The sequence below is a fragment of the Podarcis cretensis genome, assembly GCF_951804945.1.
Source record: "Podarcis cretensis genome assembly, chromosome: 18".
NCBI classification, from domain to species: Eukaryota; Metazoa; Chordata; class Lepidosauria; order Squamata; family Lacertidae; genus Podarcis; species Podarcis cretensis.
This window is the reverse complement of record NC_137188.1, coordinates 13,630,129-13,654,324: the sequence shown is the minus strand read 5'-3', so window position 1 is coordinate 13,654,324 and position 24,196 is coordinate 13,630,129. Positions and strand designations below refer to the sequence as shown.

The 24,196-nt window shown below is 50.7% G+C and overlaps 2 protein-coding genes across 6 annotated transcripts in view; one reads left to right on the top strand and one right to left on the bottom strand.

Moving 5' to 3' along the window:
• Positions 1–9,064, bottom strand: part of NWD1 (NACHT and WD repeat domain containing 1) — a 134,762-nt gene extending 125,698 nt beyond the window's left edge. The window contains exon 1 of the mRNA XM_079960418.1: positions 9,054–9,064. The gene's annotated coding sequence lies outside the window, so the exon portion shown is untranslated. The remainder of the gene's footprint in view (positions 1–9,053) is intronic.
• The window catches only part of EPS15L1 (epidermal growth factor receptor pathway substrate 15 like 1), a 38,270-nt gene that overhangs the window by 3,776 nt on the left and 10,298 nt on the right, over positions 1–24,196 (top strand). For 2 of the 5 annotated variants that reach the window (XM_079960497.1, XM_079960501.1), the window contains exons 2-23: positions 2,714–2,755; positions 3,328–3,417; positions 3,992–4,039; positions 4,382–4,477; positions 4,665–4,724; positions 6,024–6,149; positions 6,916–6,975; positions 8,047–8,286; positions 9,469–9,626; positions 10,902–11,058; positions 11,295–11,357; positions 12,472–12,560; positions 12,718–12,790; positions 14,122–14,283; positions 15,220–15,417; positions 16,147–16,314; positions 17,224–17,350; positions 17,455–17,520; positions 18,550–18,689; positions 18,842–18,911; positions 19,251–19,345; positions 21,570–21,699. In XM_079960497.1, the coding sequence (XP_079816623.1) occupies positions 2,714–2,755; positions 3,328–3,417; positions 3,992–4,039; positions 4,382–4,477; positions 4,665–4,724; positions 6,024–6,149; positions 6,916–6,975; positions 8,047–8,286; positions 9,469–9,626; positions 10,902–11,058; positions 11,295–11,357; positions 12,472–12,560; positions 12,718–12,790; positions 14,122–14,283; positions 15,220–15,417; positions 16,147–16,314; positions 17,224–17,350; positions 17,455–17,520; positions 18,550–18,689; positions 18,842–18,911; positions 19,251–19,345; positions 21,570–21,699 (2,458 nt within the window). The remainder of the gene's footprint in view (positions 1–2,713; positions 2,756–3,327; positions 3,418–3,991; positions 4,040–4,381; positions 4,478–4,664; positions 4,725–6,023; positions 6,150–6,915; positions 6,976–8,046; positions 8,287–9,468; positions 9,627–10,901; positions 11,059–11,294; positions 11,358–12,471; positions 12,561–12,717; positions 12,791–14,121; positions 14,284–15,219; positions 15,418–16,146; positions 16,315–17,223; positions 17,351–17,454; positions 17,521–18,549; positions 18,690–18,841; positions 18,912–19,250; positions 19,346–21,569; positions 21,700–24,196) is intronic. The other 3 variants (XM_079960500.1, XM_079960499.1, XM_079960498.1) reach the window with 2 other exon arrangements.

The window sequence follows — 24,196 nt, the reverse complement described above, 5'->3', positions numbered from 1 at the left end:
CCAAAACACAGCTTTTGGTCCTTTGCGCAAAGGGACGTTTGAAAGGTGGGCAGGCAGGAGCTGCCCAACTTGTGTGCCCAAAAACACAGCTTTTGGTCCTTTGCGCAAAGGGACGTTTGAAAGGTGGGCAAGGCAGGAGCTGCCCAACTTGTGTGCCCAAAAACACAGCTTTTGGTCCTTTGCGCAAAGGGGCGTTTGCCCCTCTTTCCCATTTTAAGCTGCACACCTGGTCCTTCGGGGCAAAATTGGGGGGATTTGCTGCCGGGCAGGCGGCGTTTACCCCGAGGGAGTTGCATGCCCTCGAATGCTCTCCCCGCCACGAGATTGCAAAGGATCCGGTTGTGCAATTCGGCTGCGGGGAGAGGCAGCCCAGGCTGTGGAAGGAAGTTCCTGGCTGCGTCGGTGGAGCTTGCCCAACTTCTCCAGCCAGCCTTCTGCTGTTTCAGAAAACCGTACAGTCAGAAGGGGCCTCTCCGAAGGTCATCTAGCCCAACCCGCCGGCAAGGCAGGAATCTCGCCCACAGCACCCAACAGCTGGTCTTCAGAATCGTTTCTGCTTTGTCTTTGAAATATAAAGCAGCATAGAAATGAAATAATACTAAGAATCTGTGCCGGATTTTACCTATAATAAGCTAAACAAGCTCTAGCTTAGGGCCCCACTTTCTTGGGGGCCCCCCAAAAATTTAACCCTGGATGTACATTTCTAAAATATAAGATAAAAAAACAAAATAAAACCTACATGCAGCAACAGTGTTTTGTGTTGTGTAGGCTCCTCTGGTGTAAGTCATGGGCCCTGCCTGCTCCCTCAAATATCCCTGGTTTGCCCCTTTCCATATATAGGGTGCCGACATTCTGCATGGACTGGTTGCAGGGCAAGATGTGCAAATGGCTTGAGATACCTATTCGGTCCATCAATGACCATCTAGCAGGCATGGCCAAACTCGGCCCTCCAGATGTTTTGGGACTACAACTCCCACCATCCCTAGCTAACAGGACCGGTGGTCAGGGATGATGGGAATTGTAGTCCCAAAACATCTGGAGGGCCAAGTTTGGCCATGCCTGCCATATAAGCATATATTAAACACACAAAAACCAGCGGCAATTTGTTGTGGACAAAGGACAGCTGGACATAGAAAGGGCCCTGTTACCTTCAGGAGCCGAGGGCCGCATTAAACTGAAATCCGGCCCTGCTAAGAATGATAAACCTCACGGGGGTGGGGGGAGAAGGGAGAATGACTCCTGGTCTTTCCGTTGTGGCGATCGCAACCCAGATTTCAGAGTTAGACCCCAAGGATCGCCTCGTCCCCCCCTTGCAACGCAGGTGTATGCAACCTGTTTCACCATGTTTTTAATATTGGGAGCCAACCAGAGTGGCTGCGGCAACCCGGTCTACTGGGCGGCGTGCAAATAATAATAATTACCATTATTATTATTATTATTATTGCCGTGCTCTATTGGCAGTTAGCTTATCTATCCGAATTTCTGTTCCCATTAGATACACCCTTTTGCAGTCATACCTCGGGTTACATACGCTTCAGGTTAAGTTTTTTTTCGGGTTACAGACCACTAAAACCTAGAAGTACCGGAATGGGTTACTTCCGGGTTTCGGCGGTCGCACATGCACAGAAGCACTCAATCTCGCTTTGCGCATGTGCAGAAGCGCCGAATCGCAACCCGCACATGCGCAGATGCACCGCTGCAGGTTGCGAACGTGGATCATGCTCGCAACCCGAGCGTCCACTGTACTCTGAGCTCCTTCCTTGCTTGGAATTTGGAAGTTTCCAACATGAAATCCTTTTGCTTCCCGGGGTCTCTTAATTTGGGGTGGCTGCTTTTTTTGCGGGGGGGGGGGGCGGGGAGCTTCTGTTCTCCCTTCCCTTTGGAAGTCAAGCTTTGCCAGGAACTGGGGGCCGACCCGCCTTGGTTCCGCAGGCGGATATTGTTCCGAAATGGAGCGTGCAGCCTTTGGGTAGGGCCGGACTGACCTTTGGCGTCGTGGAGGGCAGGGAGCGGCTATTGCTCGAGCCGCTTGTCCTTGAGGCCGAGGAACTGGGGAACAGGCTCCTTCTGTTGACATTAGTCCAGGGAGGGCGGCAGAAAGACGAGCGGGGAGCTCAGCATTCTTTGCTCTGAGGACCTGGGATTGCACGTCCATTAAAACAGGAAAAACGCAGCCAGGCAAAATAATGGAAATCAATAAATGCATTGCAGAGGCCACGTCCGAAAGAGGGGGGCAGGGAGAACAAGCCTAATAATTTCGCCATTTGCACCCCGCCCGTCTGGGCTGGGATGCCAGAATCCCTGCTTCCGCCTACAGTGGCAGGGAGTTCCCCAGGCACACCCGTCCCTAGGAAGGGCGGGCAGGACCTCGGAAGCATGGGGGCGAGTTTCCTGCCCCCGGTCTGGAGAGATCCGACGGGCTCACCTTTGCTCCAAAAAGTTGTGTGCCGGATGGAGCCGTTGGGGGTTTTAATTCCGAATTATATGGGGGGTTGAAAACATCCTTTCTCTGCTTCGGGGCTTGCCTGCCCTTTGTGGTCCCGATCCCCCTTCCCACAAACCCATCCCTCCGCTTTCAGACGAGCGTGGAGGGAGGGTCCTTTCTTGGGGGTCTCAATAGGGACTGGATCCGCTGAAAGGGGGGGCTCTCTGTATCTGAATACGTGTTTCACCTTGTTTCTCTCCCACCCCTCTTTTCCCCTCTCCTGTCTAGCTTTCCGCCGGGACACCCCTCTATGAGACATATTACAAGCAGGCAAGTGCCGGGCACTCCCTTCGCCCCCTTCCCCTGGAAACCCCCGGGGAGGAAGCAAGAATTGGGGTCGGGATTGCCAGCACGGGCCGGCAGCAGCAGTAATTCTCCCAGGTCTCAGGCAGGCAGCTTCTCCCAGCCCTGCCTGGGGATACCGCCAGTGGGATTCGAACCATTGGCTTTCGGCTAAAAATAATGACCCCAACCTCCCTGACTTTCCGGATTTTCCTCCCCCCCCCCCCACGGTTGGGTGGGGAGAACCTCGCCCAAGTAGGCAGGGCTGGTGGGACCCCAAACACCTTGGGGCCGCCAATCGGACCCCGTCAGAAAGACCCGGGGCAGGACGTCGAGTGGAGGCGCTCGCTTGGCACCCCGACAGCCCCCCCAAAAATCCTGGGGGGTTGCAGTTGGCTTGCGGAGGGCGCTGTCCCTATTTAGGAATGTTTTAAATGACGTTTTATCGTGTCTTTTAATATTCTGTTGGGAGCCAGCCAGATGGGCGGGGTGTAAATAAATCTATTATTATTAGTATTTATTATTATCTTAGCTCAGGTGTGGCTGTTTGCTTTCCACAGGTGGACCCAGCCTGCACGGGCCGGATCGGGGCCGGCGAGGCCGCCCTCTTCCTCAAGAAGTCGGGACTGGCCGACGTCATTCTGGGGAAGGTAAGTTGAGCTCGGCCCGGGATTTCGGGGAGAAGGAGTTGGGGGGGGCGGCGTCCCAGCCTCCTCCTTCCCCCTTTTAGTCGCAGGGGCCACAAAGCCACCATTCCCCGCTCCGGAAAATGCCGTGGGAACAATCGGCCCACGAGCCCATTTCACAGAACCGTAGAATTGCTGGAAGGGACCCTGGGGGTCATCCAGCCCAACCCCAACGTGGGGATCGAACCGGCAGTTTTGGCGATCTCACCAAGTCTCTGGAATTCAAGGCTCCAGCAGCACATCTGAGAAAAGCAATAGTGCCGGATCAGAGTTGTGTCCGTGTAGAAAGACGGAGCCATTATAAAGAGAATTAGTGGGGATTTTTGCTAGTGCTGTATTGTATTATTTATGCAAATGGATTGTCTCTGGAGTCAAAGATCAGACGGGAACAAACCTTGTTATGTTGAGCTCGTATTTTGCACAATTTGTATATGGTGCCTGTTTGATAACGTGCCTAATAAAGGACCTTGATTGAATAGCACTGGGTTGGGATGTGGTTTTTATTTTCCTTCTCTTTGGTGTGTGTTTTTTTTTTTAGATCTGGGATCTGGCCGACCCGGAGGGCAAAGGCTTCCTGGACAAACAGGTACGTGGCGATGCCCAGCCGAGGACTTTAAAGATTCCTACAGCTGTTTAGGGACAGCGGGTGGCGCTGTGGGTTAAACCACAGAGCCTAGGACTTGCCGATCAGAAGGTCGGCGGTTCGAATCCCCGCAATGACGGGGTGAGCTCCCGTTGCTCGGTCCCAGCTCCTGCCAACCTAGCAGTTCGGAAGTACGTCAAAGTGCAAGTAGATAAATAGGTACCGCTCCGGCGGGAAGGTAAACGGCGTTTCTGTGCGCTGCTCCAAGGCAAGGACCCGGATACGTAGGCTATAATGCCGTTGGTTTAATTAAATACATTATTTACTCTGTTGCATTTGAACCAGGGCTTTTTCGTGGCACTGCGGCTGGTGGCCTGCGCGCAGAACGGACACGACGTCACCCTCACCAACCTCACCCTGGCGCTGCCTCCGCCAAAATTCGTAAGTGCGCCGTGTGATTTACCTGTTTGCTTTCCAAGACCTTCCTCCGGGGTGGGGGGGGGAAGGCAACCCCTTTCTGCTGGAGCTCTGGCTTCCGAATATTCGGATTTGGGGTGCCGGAACGGGCCGGCAGAGACATTTTGGGGAGCAGGTCTTGATGGCGCGCTCCGTTTCTCCTTGGTTCCAGCCCGACAGCACCAGCCCCCTGCTGATCTCCTCCTCCTCGGACGCTCACTGGGCCGTCAGGGTGAGTCTTCCATTGGGGCATGGGGAGGGAAACGTAAGGCCCGGGGGCCGGATCCGGCCCAATCGCCTTCTCAATCCAGCCTGCGAAGGGTCCGGGAATCAGTGTGTTTTTACATGAGTAGAATGTGCCCCTTTATTTGGATGATGGACTCAAGGGCATCCTGATCAAATTTGCAGATGACACCAAACTGGGAGGGGTGGCTAACACCCCAGAGGACAGGATCACACTTCAAAACGACCTTGACAGATTAGAGAATTGGGCAAAAACAAACGAAGATGAATTTTAACAGGGAGAAATGTAAAGTACTGCACTTGGGCAAAAAAAATGAGAGGCACAAAGACAAGATGGGTGACACCTGGCTTGAGAGCAGTACATGTGAAAAGGATCTAGGAGTCTTGGTTGACCGCAAACCTGACATGAGCCAACAGTGTGACGCGGCAGCTAAAAAAGCCGATGCAATTCTGGGCTGCATCAATAGGAGTATTGCATCTAGATCAAGGGAAGTAATAGTGCCACTGTATTCTGCTCTGCTCAGACCTCACCTGGAGTACTGTGTCCAGTTCTGGGCACCACAGTTCAAGAAGGACACTGACAAACTGGAACGTGTCCAGAGGAGGGCAACCAAAATGGTCCAAGGCCTGGAAACGATGCCTTATGAGGAACGGCTAAGGGAGCTGGGCATGTTTAGCCTGGAGAAGAGGAGGTTAAGGGGTGATATGATAGCCATGTTCAAATATATAAAAGGATGTCACATAGAGGAGGGAGAAAGGTTGTTTTCTGCTGCTCCAGAGAAGCGGACACGGAGCAATGGTTCCAAACTACAAGAAAGAAGATTCCACCTAAACATTAGGAAGAACTTCCTGACAGTAAGAGCTGTTTGACAGTGGAATTTGCTGCCAAGGTGTGTGGTGGAGTCTCCTTCTTTGGAGGTCTTGAAGCAGAGGCTTGACAACCATATGTCAGGAGTGCTCTGATGGTGTTTCCTGCTTGGCAGGGGGTTGGACTCGATGGCCCTTGTGGGCTCTTCCAACTCTAGGATTCTATGATTAAAAATGCATCTCTGGGTTCTTTGTGGGGCATAGGAATTTGTTCATTTGTTTCCGAAATATAGTCTGGCCCCCCACAAGGTCTGAGGGACAGTGGACCGGCCCCCTGCTGAAAAAGTTTACTGACCCCTGCATTTGGGGGGTCTCCCCCTTGGGCGAAAGGGGCTCCTCTTCTTCCTCCTCCTCCTCCCCCCAGGGTGGGGCTGCCAAAAAGGCCTTTTCCCCGGACTCAGAGCTCCCTTTATACTTCCAGATGGAGGAAAAGGCCAAGTTTGACGGCATCTTTGAGAGCCTCCTGCCCGTCAACGGCTTGCTCTCGGGGGACAAAGTGAAGCCTGTCCTCATGAACTCCAAGCTGCCTCTCGATATCCTAGGAAGGGTGAGCGGACCTCTCTTCCTCTCTTTCTTTTTTCCTTCCTTCCTTCCTTCCTTCCTTCCTTCCTTCCTTCCTTCCTGCCTTCCTTCCTTCTCTCTCTCTCTCTTTATTTCTTTCTTTCTCCCTCCATCCCTTTCTCTCTCTTTCTTTCTTTCTCTTTCTTTTTTCTTTTTCTTTTTCTTTTTCTTTCTCTTTTTTTTTCTCTCTCTCTTTTCTCTCTCTCTCTCTCTCTCTCTCTCTCTCTCTCTCTCTCTCTCTCTCTCTCGTATCCTCCCCAGTTTTTAATTTCCTGCTCCAAACAGTGGAATTTGCCCCATCACAGGAGCATAATTAAGATTACAGTGGTACCTCGGTTTACGAACTTAATCCGTTCCAGAAGTCCGTTCTTAAACCGAAACTGTTCTTAAACCGAGGCGCGCTTTCCCTGCCGCCGGGGCCCTTCCACCATTCGGCTTCCGTTCGTAGACCGAGGCAAAGTTTGCAAGCCGGGACACTACTTCCGGTTTTGCAGAGTTCGTAAACCAATAGTTAACAGGGCTGTTCGTAAACCGAGGTACCACTGTACTGCAAGGCGTTCTACGTAGGGCCGTAGTTTTTAATGTTTAAAGCTGTATTGTGTTTTTAATATTCGGTAGGGCAGGGTATAAATAATTCTTATTATTTTAAAAAACAACAATATGGGGTAGTTTTTTTGGTGCGTCCTGATGTCTTTCTGCTCTCTTTTCCTCTCTCTCTCTCTCCTTCCCTCTGCCTCCTAATGGCTGCGAAGGTCTGGGATCTCAGCGACATCGACAAGGACGGCCACCTCGACCGAGACGAGTTTGCCGTGGTAGGTTTATCCAGCGCTTGGTTGCCCGGTCCGTGCTCTCTCCGATGGAACCTCCAGCTGCAGGCGCAGTCTATCGATTGCCAGGGTCTCGTTTGCCCACGGTGGAGGGGAAGGTGCCAAACTTTCCCAGGGCAACCCCCCCATCTTGGCACAGCCTCTCTGCCCCCCATCCTCCCCTTGTTGCCCCCCTCCCCGCAGACATCTTTTCCCTCTCTGGGCCCTTTCAGGATTTAACCTTCAGGATTTAACCTCCTTCCGCAGGGCCTGTAAGACAGAGCTATTCTGCCCGGCCTTTAATTTGAATTCAGCCTGATCTTTTATTTCCCTCCCCTTCCCTCCCCTTCTATGAAGATCACCTTCTCTGAGACCCCGCAGCTAATTCTCCCCTGGCCTCCTCGCTGGCCCAAGTAGGACCAATTCAACCAGCTAGCCCTGGCGATTATCTGATTGATTTTTGAATTTTATTGTTATTCGTGTTTTTATACCTTATTTTATGCTGCTTTTATAATTAAGTGTTTTAAATTTTTTGTTGTTGTTTTCCCCCCAAATTTTTTTATTAGTTTTCCAATTTTATAACAAACAAATAGAAAAAAAGAAAAGCAAAAAGCAAACATTTATCCTGATTGTAGTAGTTCCACTGTTGTTAACATTGTCAGGTGACGTCCTCAAATCCCCCTGGCTGAGTTTCCATATAAATCATTATAACAGTTTTCCAAAACTATTTCCACATAAAATTTGCTTCGTCAATTAACATCTTTCTTTCTTTTCGCTTTTAACTTTAACATAGTATTATACACATCACATTTTCAAATCCTAGGCCTATTTGGTACTCGCAAGTAATTCTGTTTATATTATCTTAACATATTTAGCTAAATAGGCTTTGAATTTCTTCCACTCCTCTTGGTCCTCCCTCTGGTCATGGACTCTTCTGGCCATGTTGGCTAGCTCCCAAAAATCCATCAACTTCACCGGCCTAAAATGTTTTAAATTTGTTGTTAGCCACCCTGAGCCCGGTTTTTGAACCAGGAAGGGCAGGGTATAAACAAAAAATTATTATTATTATTATTTCAGGCGATGCACCTGGTCTACCGCGCACTGGAGAAGGAGCCCGTTCCGCCCGCCTTGCCCCCGCCCCTGGTGCCCCCCTCCAAGCGGAAGAAGGCGCCCTCCCTCCCCGGGGCCGTGCCCGTCCTGCCGGCCAGCCCCCCGCCCAAGGACAGCCTGCGCTCCACCCCTTCGCACGGCAGCGTCACCAGCCTCAACAGCACCGGCAGCCTCTCGCCCAAGCACAGCCTCAAGCAGGCACAGCAGGTAGGAATTGGGGCCTCCCCGCACCCCGGGGGCAGATCCGGTCCTCGAAGCTGGAGGGGGGGCGGCGAACCTCGGTGCGGTTGGACTGCGGAACTCATTTCCACTTGAAGGGGCGGCGGCAGCTTCCCCGCTGAATAATTTCGTGAGATTTGTGCGCTGCTAGAGGGACGCGGGTGGCGCTGTGGGTAAAACCTCAGCGCCTAGGACTTGCCGATCGCATGGTCGGCGGTTCGAATCCCCGCGGCGGGGTGAGCTCCCGTCTTTCGGTCCCAGCTCCTGCCCACCTAGCAGTTCGAAAGCACCCTTAAGTGCAAGTAGATAAATAGGTACCGCTTTATAGCGGGAAGGTAAACGGCGTTTCCGTGTGTTGCGCTGGTGCTGGCTCGCCAGAGCAGCTTCGTCACGCTGGCCACGTGACCCGGATGTGTCTCCGGACAGCACTGGCCCCCGGCCTCTTGAGTGAGATGGGCGCACAACCCTAGAGTCGGACACGACTGGCCCGTACGGGCAGGGGTACCTTTACCCTACCTTTACTAGATTGCAAAAATTGCCCCACCTCGGAATAAGAGATCAAGAAGAACATAGGTTTTAAGAAGATTGGAAAACCTTTATTGAATACAGTGGTACCTTGGTTCTCAAACTGAATCCGTTCCAAAACCAAAGCGTTCCAAAACCAAGGCGCTCTGCTCTTTCCCATGCAAGACGGATTAATCCATTCCAGACGTTTAACAACAACCCCTAAACCAACCATTGAACATGGATTTTACTCTCCAACAAGACCCTTGATCCATAAAATGAAAGCAACAATCGATGCGCTGTACTATAAAATAAATAAGACAGCATTGTAGATAATAAAAATGAAAATTATTTTTTCTTACCTGTACTGATGACGGTCATTGTTTGGATGGGGGGCTTTTATCCATGTCCGCAGTCACACAATCAATCAATAAATCAGTAGCTGAACTGACCCAGCCGCTGCGTCAGGGTTCTGTCGATTCCCCGACAGAGCCTCCACAGGCAGGGCCAGTCTACCTTAGAATGGCGGGCAACCAGAACCCGTTTCTCTCTGGTTTGGGGGGGTATCTTGTTGGCTCTCAGGAGGCCAGACCCGGATGAGCCCCCCCAAGCAGTTTTTTAGGGTGCCCAGGGGTCCCACGCCAAAGTCCGATTTTCTCGTTCCAGCCGCCCGCGTCCTGGGTGGTCCCCCTGACCGACAAGCTCCGCTACGACGAGATCTTCCTGAAGACAGACCTGGACTTAGATGGCTTCGTCAGCGGCTTGGAGGTCAAGGACATCTTCATGCACTCGGGGCTGTCACAGAACATCCTGGCGCACATCTGGTAATAATATTAATAATAATAATTTATTTACTCCCAGCCCATCTGGCTGTTTCCCCAGCCACTCAACAGAATATTAAAAAAGTCAAACATTAAAAGCGTCCCTAAACAGGGCTGCCTTCAAATGTCAGACAGTTGTTTATTTCCTTGGCATCTGACGGGAGCGCGTAAGGATCCTTCGCCCTCTTTCTCCTGAGTCGCCAGGCTTTGACCTGGGGTCCTTGCTTCAGCCCCCAGGAGCATCTTCTGCCTCCATGAGGACCAGAAACTTGCGTTATCAAGCTCAGCTGCTTCGCAGGCAGAAATCTCCTGCCTGCGGGCTCGATTGGTGAGCTTCCAACCCTGGAAATCTACGGTTCTGCGGAAATATCCCTGTAGTCTGAAGCCATACAGAGCTGGGTTGATGGAGGCAGCTTCCTACGGGGATAATAATAATAATAATAATAATAATAATAATAATAATAATAATTTATTATTTATACCCCGCCTATCTGGCAGGGTTTCCCCAGCAACTCTGGGTGGCTCCCAACAAAATATTTTAAAAGCCACAAAACAACAAACATTAAAAGCTTCCCTAAACAGGGCTGCCTTCAGATGTCTTCTAAAAGTCAGATAGTTGTTTATCTCCTTGACATCTGGTGGGAGGGCGCCACCACCGAGAAGGCCCTCTGCCTGCTTCCCTGTAACCTCGCTTCTCTCAGGGAGGGAACTACCAGAAGGCCCTTGGGAGAGGGACCCCGGTGTCCGGGGTGGACACGCTCCGTCAGGGATACTGGGCCTTTGAGGCCAGTTCGGACTTTCAAGGTCAGCACCAACACTTTGAATTGTGCTCAGAAACGTCCTGGGAGCCAATGGAGGTCTTTCAGGACTGGTGTTATATGGTCTCCACTCCCAGTCCCCAGTCTGGCTGCCGCATTCTGGATTAGTTGTAGTTTCTGGGTCACCTTCCAAGGCAGCCCCATGGAGAGCGCATGGCAGTAGTTCAATCGGTAGATACCCAGAGCATTGACCGCTCTGGCCAGACAGTCTGCGGGCAGGGAGGGTCTCATCCTGCGCACCAGATGGAGCTGCCCTGGACACATTCCCTTTTTTGGAGACCCATGAGGACTAGTATCTTAGCAGCAGGCTAAGGGTAGTTGCGCACATAATAAAACAGAGTCTGAAGCCATACTGAGCTGGGTTGATGGAAGCAGCTTCCTACGAGGCTCCTTGGAGGGGAACAAAGAGGTGTGGGATAAACATAATAATAAAGGATGATTGACGGCTCCTCGATTCCAGGGCCTTGGCGGACACGAGGCAGATGGGGAAACTGAACAAGGACCAGTTTGCCCTGGCCATGCACCTCATCCAGCAGAAAGTGAGCAAGGGCATCGACCCCCCGCAGGTCCTGCTGCCGGACATGATCCCCCCGTCGGAGAGGACCGCACCTGGCCAGGTGAGCTCCTCCAGGATGGCCGCTCCCCGGATAAACAAAACCACAGTCCCCTCCCGCGTTCCTGGGCATAGCAGGTCTCCGACAGAGCGGGACGGGCTTCCCTTCTTAACCCCCTTCTCTCCGTCCCGACGCCCCCTCCATCCCGCCCCCCGAGAAGCCTTCTTGCCCGGTCCTCCCCACCCCGGCGCTGACTCTTTTCCCCCCTCCGCTGCCCCCCCCCTTGCTGCCCTCTCCAGACCGTCCCCGGCTACTTGGCTTCCGTGGGAACCGAGGTCTCGACGCTGGCGGAAATGCGTCGTGTGAGTAGGACCGTGGGGATCCCCGGAACGTGGCACTCCCACCTCCTATTTTCCTTTTTTGCCTGCTCCGAGAACCACGAAGGACCCTGTGGATGTGGGGCTGGGGAAAACCTCTGAATCTCTCCTTATCCATCTATCTATTGATCTATCTATATCTATCTATCATCTATCTTTCTGTCTATCATGTCTGTCTGTCTGTCTGTCTGTCATCTATCAATCTATCTCTATCATCAGTGTTCCTATATCTATCTATCTATCTGTCTATCATATCTATCTGTCTGTCTATCATCTATCATCTGTCTTTCTATCATCTATCTATCCATTATGTCTGTGTGTCTGTCTGTCATCTATCTATCTTTATCATCTCTCTATATCTATCTATCATAGCTATTTGTCTATTATCCATCATCTATCTCTATCATATATCTATCTATCTATCATATCTATCTGTCTGTCTATCATCTATCTATTTATCTATCTATCATCTATCTATCTATATCTATATCTATCTATCATCCATCATCTATCGTATATCTATCTATCTATCATCCATCTATCATCTGTCTATCTGCTTTCTCTCTCTCTCTCTCTCTGCTTCTTCTAAACACATGTTCTTCTTGCTCTCTTATTCTCTACCCGGCTACCTCAACCTCGGCCCTCCAGATGTTTTTGGCCCACAACTCCCATGATCCCTAGCTAGCCGGACCAGTGGTCGGGGATGATGGGAACTGTAGTCTCAAAACATCTGGAGGGCCGAGGTTCTATACGTTAAGTCTGCAAGCTGCGCATATTCCACCGGCTTGAGCCAGGCTTCCACAACCTTGGCCCTCCAGATGTTTTGAGACTACAGTTCCCATCATCCCTGACCACTGGTCCTGCTAGCTAAGGATCATGGGAGTTGTGGGCCAAAAACATCTGGAGGGCTGAGGTTGAGGAAGCCTGGCTTAAGTCGCCCTTATGCTTTTTAATTTCTGCGTCGACACTGTGTTTGCACCCCGGACGGTTTGCATGCTCCTCGCCCCCCCTTCCCTGGCTGTATTTTCTAGGGGGGGTCTGTGCACTCCCCAGTTTTCCCGGCCAGGGTGTAGCCTGACTTGTTTGGGCTCCTTAACAGGACAGCTCCAGTTCCGTCGGCTCCGGGGGTGAATTCACCGGCATGAAGGAGCTGGACGACATCGGCCAGGAGATCGCTCAGTTGCAGAGGTGGGTGGCGTTCGGGGCGCTGGGGGGTCCTGGGAGGGGTTCAGCCGGCATGAGAACCCCCCAAAAAGTGCTGCTGACCAGGGTGGATTTAATTTAAGTCCAACCCCCCAAATCAGAGAATTTGACTCACCCAACCTTTCTCCTTTTTTTTTTGCAGAGAGAAGTATTCCCTCGAGCAAGACATCCGAGAGAGGGAAGGAGCGATTCGGCAGAAGACCAACGAAGTACAGGTAAATGGTTCCCCCCCCCCCCCCAGCGATATTGCGCTCTCGGAGGAGGCCTGTTGGGGGACCCCGAGGGTCATCCAGCCCAACCCGCTGCAACGCGGGAAAATCCTTTGCCCAACGTGGGACTCGAACCCAAGACCCCAAGATCAAAGAGTTTCAGGCTCTACATTTCGAGCTTATCCCAGCCGTCAAACCCCAAGAGAGTGGGGCCCTAAGCTATAGCCTGTTTAGCTTATACGTAAATCTGGCACTGGCATAGATAGATAGATAGATAGATAGATAGATAGATAGATAGATAGATAGATGGCTGGATAGATGGCTGGATAGATGGCTGGATAGATGATAGATAGATAGATAGATAGATAGATAGATAGATAGATAGATAGATGGATAGATAGATAAATCACTATCATCAATCTTTATTACGGTCCAGAAACCCAACAAATCATTACAAAGCAATACACATCTCATACAGCCTACCTCCAGGTTAAACAAGCATTTTGTTCAGAATATAGGGATCATTTGTTCTTGCAACCACCGATAAGATAAATAGTTATAGCTAGCTAGCTAGCTAGCTAGATAATATTTTGGAAAGTACATGCAGTGGTTTTTTCCCTTTAAATCTTCTGCAGGTTCCCAGGAGAGTGGAGCCCTAAACTATAGCCTGTTTAGCTTATACGTAAATCTGGCACTGGCATAGATAGATAGATAGATAGATAGATAGATAGATAGATAGATAGATAGATAGATGGATTAGATAGATAGATAGATAGATAGATAGATAGATAGATAGATAGATGGCTGGATAGAGAGAGAGAGAGACAGAGAGAGAGAGAGATATGGATAGATGATAGATAGATAGATAGATAGATAGATAGATAGATAGATAGATAGATAGATAAATAGATGGATGGATGGATAGATAGATAGATAGATAGATAGATGGCTGGATAGATGATAGAGAGAGAGAGAGAGAGAGAGAGAGAGGGATAGATGATAGATAGATAGATAGATAAATAGATGGATAGATAGATAGATAGATAGATAGATAGATAGATAGATGGATAGATGGATAGATAGCTGGATAGATAGCTGGATAGATAGATTAGATAGATAGATAGAATGCTGGATATATGATAGATAGATAGATAGATAGATAGATAGATAGATAGATAATATTTTGGAAATGTACATCCAGTGGTTTTCCCCCTTTAAATTATTTTTGGGCCCCCCAGAGAGTGGGGCCCTAAGCTAGAGCCTGTTTAGCTTCTACGTAAATCCAGCACTACCCGCCCCCCTAAGCCGCATTCTCCTTCTTCCTCCCGCCTCCGCAGGAGCTTCAGAACGACCTGGACCGGGAGACCAGCAGCCTGCAGGAGCTGGAGGCGCAGAAGCAGGAGGCTCAGGGCCGCCTGGACGAGATGGAGCAGCAGAAGGCCAAGCTCAAGGACATGCTGAGCGACGTCCGGCAGAAGTGCCAGGAGGAGACCCACGTGGTGAGCTGGGGGGGGGGGCGGGAATTGCCCACGCTCCTTGTGCCGTGGGAAACCAGCAGTACTCCCTGCCACAGGATTCCCCCCCCCCATTTCCCTTCTGTTTCTAAGAGTTGGTTTCCACCCCCCCCCATGGTTTTGTTTTCCCAACTCCGTTTCTGTTTTATTTATTGAAGTTGTATAATCCATCCTCTTTATGATTTATCACTTCAGTCAGTAAAGCAGATAAATTATAAATTCAATCAACAAAGTAGATAAACTATAAACAGATAAATTATAAATTCAATCAATAAAATAGATAAATTATAAACAGATTATTTATTCATACAAACATACCGTGCTCTGTAGGGAGATTTTACCGGTCAGGGTGTGTGTGTGCATTTGCCTTGCAGAACGGCTGCCTATCCGTAATTTTGGGGAGAGCCTTGCATCATCTGTTAAAGCGTATGCTCTTTCCCAACCCCATAATGTTTATTAAATTTTCTGTTTTACGTTTTGGAATGTTCATTCGCACAACCTTAAAACGCCAACGGCTTCCCCTCTTCTCTTGTTTGTTTTGCAAAATGCAAATCCCTGTGTATTTTATGCAAGCTTAATAATAATAATAATAATAATAATAATAATAATAATAATAATTTATTTATTCATTCATACCCCACCCATCTGGCTGGGTTTCCCCAGCCACTCTGCGTGGCTCCCAACAAGAGATTAAAAATACCTTAAAACATCAGTCATTAAAATCTCCCCTAAACAGGGCTGCCTTCAGATGTCTTCTAAAAGTCAGAGAGTTGCTTCTTTCCTTGACATCTGACGGGAGGGCGGGCACCACCACCGAGGAGGCCCTGCAACGCGTGTAAATTCTCCGCCGCCCTCCTCCTCCTCCTCTTCCTCTCGCGAACCGGGTCGCCCCTCCCCTCAAGACCACCTTTGCCCTTCCAGATCTCGTCGCTGAAGATGCAGATCCAGTCTCAGGAGTCGGACCTGAGATCCCAGGAGGACGACATCAGCCGGGCGAAGTCCGAGCTCAGCCGGCTGCAGCAGGAGGAGTCTCAGCTGGAGCAGAGCATTCAGGCCGGAAAAGTCCAGCTGGAAACCATCATCAAGTCTCTGAAGTCCACTCAGGAGGAAATCAACCAGGTGGGGACCCCAAATGGGAACAGCCTTCGGGGGACACCCCTTCTCCCCCCCAGGGCCAAGACCTTGCTCCCAAATTTCCGCAGGTGTTTCCTTGAATGGCGGCTGAGCCTGGGATGGGGGGCAGAGACGTGGGTCTCTGTGCGCATGAGTCTTTCCTATGTAATATATTTTTTAAAACTGCGCCTTTTCCCTTATGGGGTATCCAAGAGCCCATCTAGAGTCCATAAATGGGTATGGGGTATTCCGGAGCCCATATAAAGTCCTTAAGTGGGTTCCCCGTCGGTAGGAGGAAACAATGGAGGCCAAGCAGACAGCACAAAAGGAAAGAGGGACAAGGAGGGAAGAGGAAACCAAGCGAGCTCAGGCTCTGACTCTTCAATTTGTCGTTTCTGCAATCTCCAGGTGTAATATTTGGTTATGCAATGTGAGAAACGTGAGGCTGGACCAGGCGGATTTTTCCGACGAGTTACTTAGGAAATAGAGGACATCTTTGCATGCTCCTTTTCCCTTATGGTGTGTCTGAGCGTGTCTAGAGTCCTTAAGTGGGTTCCCTATTGGTAGGAGGAAATAGCAGAGGCCAAGCAGACGACACAAAAGGGAATTCAAACCGCTTTATACGTTACACACCTATGCTTACAGACCCCCCTATTTTTCCGTGCATAAGACTATATTCCACCCCCAATTTTTTCAAGTTTATCATTGATTTTTCTCTGCCCTGTCCCCCTGCAGGCGAGGAGCAAACTGTCCCGCTTGCAGGAGAGCCAGCAGGAAGCCAACCGGGGCATCGACCAGTACAACGAAGCCCTGAACGGGGTGCTGGGCGGCAGCATGACCAACCTGGCGGATCTGAACGAGGGGAACCCCCAGAAGGAGCGGGGCGGCAGGTTCGGGACCCTGGTGAGGCGCCGGGCCGATTCCTCGCGGGAGCAGGCTTTGCTCAACAATGACAATAATTTTATTATTTGTATCTCAACCACCCAGCTACTCTGGGCAGCTTCCAGCACATATAAAAAGCTTAGCACCAAGCGTTGAAAACTTCCCTATACAAGGCTGCCTTCGGATGTCTTCTTAAAAGTCAGATTTTTTTTTTATTTCCTTGGCATCTTGTGGGAGGGAGTTCCGCAGGGCAGGCCACCACCGAGAAGGCCCTCTCTGCCTGGCTCCCTATAGCTCCCCGTCTCGAGGGAACCGCCAGAAGGCCCTCGGGAGACGGACCCTGGCGTCCGGGCTGGACGATGGGGTTGGAGGCGCTGTGTGGGGCTTTCAAGATCGGCACTGACGCTTTGAATTGCTCTCAGAAACGTACACTGGGAGCCAAGGTAGGCCTTTCAGGGGAAGTTTTGAATGTTTGGTGTTTTATTGTGCTTTTAATAGTCTGTTGGGAGCCGCCCAGAATTGCTAGGGAAACCCAGCCTTGTGGGCAGGGAATAGATAATAAATTATTATTTATATAGATTACTATTTTAAGGCTGAAGCAGGGAGGGTGTCCCTGGAACCAAGAATATTATAATCACCATTATTATTAAGTCTTCTCTCCGGCCCTTCACCACGACATCCGTGGCGATTTAGAAACACGAAGCCAGTTAATCAAATTAGCTGCCATTGCTGCCTTGCAGGGGTTGGGCTACAGGACCTCAAGAGGCCCCTCCTGGCTCTGCACACCTGCAATTCCATGATTCTTTGGGGGTTTCTCAGCAGGGGGATCCTTTAGCCAGGGGTCCCGTCCAACTCTGACGACTCAGACGTGAACCTGGTGGGGTCTGTTTTGTGTCTGACGCCCTTCTCTCTCCCCCCTTCCCTCAGCAGGACGACCCGTTCAAAAACAAGGCCCTCCTGTTCAGCGGCCACACGCAAGAGCTTCCTACGGACCCTTTCCAAGCGGAAGACCCCTTTAGGACGGACCCCTTCAAGGGCGCGGACCCCTTCAGAGGCAGTGAGTGGCGACGGAGGGCAGCGGGCCCTGAACCGTCTCCCGGCACGAGCCTGCACGGTTCCTCCTCTTAACCTCTCCCCTCTCTCTCTTCCTCCCTCGCCCAGGTGACCCCTTTCAGAACGACCCCTTTGCGGAGCAAGCCCCTGTGGTTGCGGCGGCGGTGGCAGCAGGTGAGATAATAATCATAATAATTTATCATTTATACCCCACCCATCTGGCTGGGTCTCCCCAGCCACTCTGGGCGGCTTCCAACAAAAGATTAAAAATACATTAAGACATCGGTCATTAAAAACTTCCATCTGCCTTCAGATGTCTTCTAAAAGTCAGAGAGTTGTTTAGTTCCTTGACATCTGGTGGGAGGGCGCCACCACCGAGAAGCCCCCCCTGCCTGCTTCCCTGTAATCCTCTCTTGAAAGTCGTTTAGGCTTGCGGCCGTCTCTGCCTCCCAGGGCAACATGTTCCGCAAATTAACGAATAACCCTTGGGGCATGATTTAATGGAAGCTGCCCTTCAACATTCAGGCCGGCTCCTGGTCTTTAAGGAGTGTGTTGTGTGCCGTAATTATCTCATTCACCAAATGTCATTATCATTTAATGCGGGTGGCGCTGTGAGCCAAACTACTGGGCCTCTTGGGCTTGCCGATCGGAAGGTTGGCGGTTCGAATCCCTGCGACGGGGTGAGCTCCCGTTGCTCGGTCTCTGCTCCTGCCCACCTAGCAGTTCGAAAGCACGTCAAAGTGCAAGTAGATAAAGAGGTACTGCTCCGGCGGGAAGGTAAACGGCGTTTCCGTGCGCTGCTCTGGTTTCCGCCATGCGCCAGAAGCGGTATAGTCCTGCTGGCCACACGACCCGGAAAGCTGTCTGTGGACAAACGCCGGCTCCCTCGGCCTGAAAGTGAGATGAGCGCTGCAACCCCAGAGTTGCCTTGGGCTGGACTGAACCGTCCAGGGGTCCTTATAATTTAACCCCCTTAGCGAAATCGATGCTGATACGTGTGCCGGTCTTTGAATCGCTGCTCCGGCGTCGCCTTTGCTTCCCCTGCTTGCGCACGAACCCCAAATTTAGTCTTTCACCCCGGAATCCCCAAAGGCCTCTGCAGCGGTGTGGGGACGGGTGTCAGTCTCTCGCCTCCCGGAGAGGCCATCTGCTTCCCTCCCTTCCTCTTCAGTCTCTGGTGAACGATTCGCGCTCTCCCTGCAGATCCCTTCGGCGGAGATCCGTTTAAGGAAAGCGATCCCTTCCGCGCTGCAGCAGCGCCCGACGATTTCTTCAAGAAGCCCGAGAAGAGCGATCTGTTCACGGCCGACCCCTTTTCCAAAAATCCCACGCTGCCTTCTAAGGTGAGGACGTTTCCAGGAGGGGGGGGGGCTTTTCCCTTGACGGCTTTGTTTCGTTCGGGGGGGGTCCCTCGGTTCCCTTCGGGGCCGCAGGATCCTAAGCCCAGCTGCTTGGGGGGCCCTGCCGTGAAACCCTCGTTCTCCTGCCCCTTTAGGCGAACTTATTTGAAAACAGCGACCCCTTCCAGTCTCCGAGTGTCGTTGCCACCGCTCTGAAAGGGCCAGGTAAGCCCACGGCGGGGGGAGGTTGCCCCATGGCATCGGGTGTCCGTCCGCCCCCCTGTCCCCGCCCCCCAAGAATTCAAACTCGGCTCCGATGCTTCGGTTAAGCTGCCTGGCGTTAATTTCTTGCTGAAAAAACACCAGTGGGGTGTGAATTCTGGAAGGGGGGAGCCCTGTGCAAGAGGGCGGTTGTTTGGTTCAGGGGTTGGGGGGGGGAAGGCTTGCAAGTTACTGGGGGGGGGGAGAACAAGGGCTGCCTACCGTTTTTAGAACCGGCAAAGTCTAGGAACGGGAATCCTGGCCAGGGCCACTGACCACCACCCCCCCCCCTTTTGATTTCAGATCCTTTTGGGACACTAGATCCCTTCGGAAGCAGCAGTTTCAACAGCGGCGGGGGTGGCAGCGAAGGCTTTGCCGATTTCAGCCGGATGTCGAAGGTAAACCCTCCTCCCTCGCCAGATTTGGGGCAGCCGCTTAGCCTCCCTGACTTTACAAATCCCCAAATTCCCTCCTCTTGATTTCCCTCCGCAGGGGCAGAATCCCACCCCCCAGGCAAATCTTGCCCAGCCTGTGACCTGCTTCCTGTCGGGTCCTGTAACCCTGGGGTTTTTTTAACGGGTGGGGTGAAAATAAAACACTACAAAACTACTCGCAAAAGAAAAAGGTGAGCCGTCGTGTCTCCCCTCCTATCTCTGGTTCTGCAAATACAGTCGTACCTCGGAAGTCGAGCGGAAAGCCCGTCCGACTTCCGAAAACGTTCGCGAACTGAGGCGCGGCTTCCGATTGGCCGCGGCGAGCTCCTGCAGCCAATCGGAAGCCGCGTCAGGCGTTCAGGTTCTGAAAAACGTTCGCAAACCAGAACACTCACTTCCGGGTTTGCAGCATTCGGGAGCTGAAATGTGTGAGTACTAAGGCGTTTGACAATCAAGGTGCAATTGTACTGGAAACTTTTTTTTCCCCCCAGACTTTGTGGAGGGCCGGACTATATTTTAAAAATAAAAATAAAAATGAATGAATTCCTTAGCCCCACAAGAGATGCATTTTAAATAAAAGCACACATTCTACTCATGTAAAAACACGCTGATTCCCAGACTGTCCACGGGCCGGATTGAGAAGGCAGTTGGGCCAGATCCGGCCCCCGGGCCTTAGTTTGCCTCCCCATGATCTAGCAGAAGAGAATCTGCAGTCTTAGCGGCTGAAACGCTTTTCTGCCACAGGGTGGCGTGAGAGAACCTTCCCCGCAGCCCCGTTCCATTTAAATTAAGAACAGTAAACCCTTGCTTTTCATTCAGAAATCCAGCCCAAAATAAACACACAGTGGTCCCTTGGCTCTCAGACTTAATCCGTTCCGGAAGTCGGTTCCAAAACCAAAGCGTTCCAAAACCAAGGCGCTCTTTCCCGTAGAAAGTCATGTGAAACGGATCAATCCGTTCCAGACTATCAGTAGCTGAACTGGGTTCCACGCTGTCACAAAAACAAATGAACCGAAAAAGCCTCAAAATACAAAAGTATAAAATAAATAGCAAAAATAAAAGCGCCAGACTTTGACTTCTGAAATGTTCGGAAACCAAGGCGCAGGCGCCCCAGAAACAATAGCCGACAGCTGCGTGGGACGTTCGGCTTCCGAAAAACGTCCAAAAACTGGAACATTAATTTTGGGTGTTTGGCGATTGGTTATTATGGAAGAAACAAATGGCCCCAAGATCTGTTCTTTGTTTGCATTTCGTGAAATTCATGCACACTGCCTCGTTGTGAAAACGACCCAAAACGCCTTAAAGTAGTTTGCGAAAGGATGAGGCGATAAAAACCAAGGAATGTTTTGCAGCAGCGCTTTAGAAACGTACAAAATTCAAAACAATGAGACGGATCGAAATTGCGCCAACTTTTTAAAGGACGTGAGAGGGGGTTTTAGCGACAGGTGAGAATTTGATAGTAGAAAAGAGTGGAGGTGGGAAGTCAGTACAGGAAACGACTTCACTATTTGATTTGTGGGGGGAAAGTGGAAATTCAGTAAAAATTATATTGGGGGCAGGTGGGGGAAGCCATACAAAAGTTGAAATATTAAAACAGATTAAAATTTTGCCAACTTTCTTAACGTCCTGGGGGGCTTGTCTGAACGAGAACACCTTTAAAGAGTCGGTGTCATGAGGCAGGGAGTTCCGAAGGGCTCATGCTGGCGCAGTCCTTAAAAAAGCGAGGCGGGAGTATTTTTTGTAAAAGAAAATTGGAAATCCCGTAAACAATTTTACCAAATTTAAACCCGTTTCAGCGGGTCTACTAGTCGCGAGCTGGTGCTGAGTTTGGGGGCGGCCTGTGGAAGTGGATGTCCGCCGGGTCTCCCCTGGTTGGGACCGGCCTGTGTCGGCCGGGCCCCCCAATGTCAGGCGATTGATGGGCGGGGGGGGGATTAGCCGAGGACCCGAAACCCCACCCCCATTTCCTCGTGGTTTTGTTCCGTTTTGGGGGGCAGACCTGCAACACTTTTTCCCAGCTGTCGCAAAGCTTGGCTCCGCCCAGCTCCTTGCTCTCTTGCTTGCAAACCAGCGCCTCTCTGGGTCTGCCTCTGCGCCCCCCCCGCCACTCCAGAGCCCCCCACTTCCTCCTTCCTCTCTCTGCAAGCCCCCTTTCCGCTTCTGCCTCTGTCTGTCTCTCTCTTTGCAGCTGCCGGCTTCCGACCCGTTCTCGGCCTCCTCTTTTGGGGGCTTTCCGGACGACCCCTTTAAGGGCAAGCTAGACACCCCCGCCCTCCCTCCGAAGAAAGGCTTGCCTCCCAGGCCCAAACCGCCCAGTGGTGAGTCTTCTCTGCGGTCCTCCCCCCCCCCCCACTTCGCGCCGGGCTCTCGCCGGGGAAGGGGTGACCGGCCGTCATGGAGGGCGGGCTGGGGGCTGCCTTCGTCTTGGACTTTCCATGGTGGGGGGGTTGGCCTCTCTCCCTCCCTCTCTCTTTCTCTCTCAGACATGCACTTGCCCCCCCCCATTGCACTCTTCCCCCCCCCCTTGCTTTTTACTAGAATGCTTGCCGGTCCGCAGCCAAACTCTGGGGCAGTGTGTTGGGGGTTTTTTTGGGGGGGGGGGATATCGGGCCAGGGTGGGTTTGATTTAAATCAAATCAGTTTAAATCACGGTTTAAATCAAATTGGTTTAAATAACAGTTTAAATCAAATCGGTTTAAATCACGGTTTAAATCAAATCGGTTTATATCACGGTTTAAATCAAATCAGTTTAAATCAAATCGGTTTAAATCACTGTTTAAATCAAATCGGTTTAAATCACGGTTTAAATCGAATCGGTTTAAATCATGGTTTAAATCACTAGTCAGCAGGGATTCATTTGAATCATTTTTTCTACAGAAAGGCTCATTCTTGCTGGTGTAATCTTAATATTTGCAAGCAGTTTAAGGTTTCCTTTTTCGGAATAGTACATTTTTACAGCTATATCCAAAATAACCGATTTGGTTGTACTGTTAGAAATACAGAGACTGGTGAACATGAATCTAGATTCGGGTAGGCAGCCGTGTTGGTCTGACGCAGTCGAAATAAATAAATAAATTTATTAAAAATTGTCCAGCAGCACCTTTAGAGACCAACTAAGTTTGTTCTGGGTATAAGCTTTTGGTGTCCGTGGCGGAGATGCTCCTTCAGGTCTGCTGGGCCTCTGAGGCCGTTTAGGGCTTTCAAGGTCAGCACCAAGACTTTGAATTGTGCTTGGAAGCCCCCCAAGGGAACCTCCCCCCCCCCCAGGCAGTATCTGAGCATCGTAACAGGTCTTCCCCACACCTGCGGTTCCTGGTTCTCAGGAGCATCATGGCTTCACTGGCCAATAGCCATTGATGGCTTTCTCCTCCGTGAATTTTCCGGGTCCCCCTTTAAAATTTGCGGCCACTAGCGTTATAACTTACTTTTTTTTTCAACTTTCCTGCATCCTAAAGTGACAAACCTTTGCTCAGGAAAACAAAATAATTCTTCTCGGTTTCAGGGAAGGGAAAAGTCACCCCGAAAGTCGGAATCGCCGTGACGTAACGTCACGACTCCTCTAAGTATTAGCGCTTTTAAAAAAAGCTTTCTGGAGCTTTTACAGCTGTCTGGGGACTTCCTAAAATGGTCCAAGAACGTCCTAGAAGAATCCGAAATATTGGTCTATAGAAAACAACACGCAATACAAGAGATTTACTAATAATATCAATATTATGTTTTTAGATATGCCGTAAGCTGCCCAGAGCGGCTGGGGAAAGCCAGCCAGATGGGCGGGGTATAAATGATAAAAGTATTATTTTTATTTTATTTTATAATTTATAATTTATTGATTGATTGATTCTGCTTGCGGCAGAAACTAAGGCAAGCTGCACCCTCGCTTTATTCTAAGGGACGTGCAATTGACAAAACACCGGACAAGTCTTAGAAAACCTGCAAGCTCAAATGTTTTTCCTGTGTCGTGCAATACTCGCTCTGCGTACAACATTATACAGTTCCATAGAAAAAAAATCGATTGATTTCGGGGTGACCTCCCCCCCCCCCCAGCAGGTTTGGGAAATGGCAGTTCACGTCTTTGCTTTTGGACAGAAGTTCATCTGGCTGAGCTATAGGAACGGGAAGTGTGAAAAAATACCGTATTTTTGCTCTATAAGACTCACTTTTCCCCTCCTAAAAAATAAGGGGAAATGTTTCTGCGTCTTATGGAGCGAATGCAGGCTGCGCAGCTATCCCAGAAGCCAGAACAGCAAGAGGGATTGCTGCTTTCACTGCGCAGAGATCCCTCTTGCTGTTCTGGCTTCTGAGAGGCAGAATATTTTTTTTCCTTGTTTTCCTCCTCCAAAAACTAGGTGCGTCTTATAGAGTGAAAAATGCGGTGGCTTTAACTAGTGTCCAAACCCTGCTGGGCACTGAAATGCACCAATCCTGTTTCCCCTGTCGGAGGCAGGAAACCCCAGCTGCTGAGAACGGCAAGAGGGGGGCAGTTGGTGTTAAACTTGGGGGGCACCTGGCTGGCCCTGGGGAGGAGTGTGGCCCCAGGGGCCTGATCCAATTGCTGCTGCAGCCCTGGCGAGGAACCTGCACCGGGGCTGGACCCTTCCCCGGCCGAGCCCAGAGAATTCAAAAGCGGTTATTAGGAGTTGCCTCCTCCACCTCCGTTCTCTCGTTCCTGTCTTCCCTCCCTTTCATCTGCTTTTTTGCACCGGCTGCTGATAAGAGATCTCTGTCCTTGCCGCTAACTAGCTTCTAGGTAAAAGCTGTTGAGCGTCAAAAAGAGAAAAACAGATTTTATTTTTCCCCCTCCTCTCTCTCTCTCTC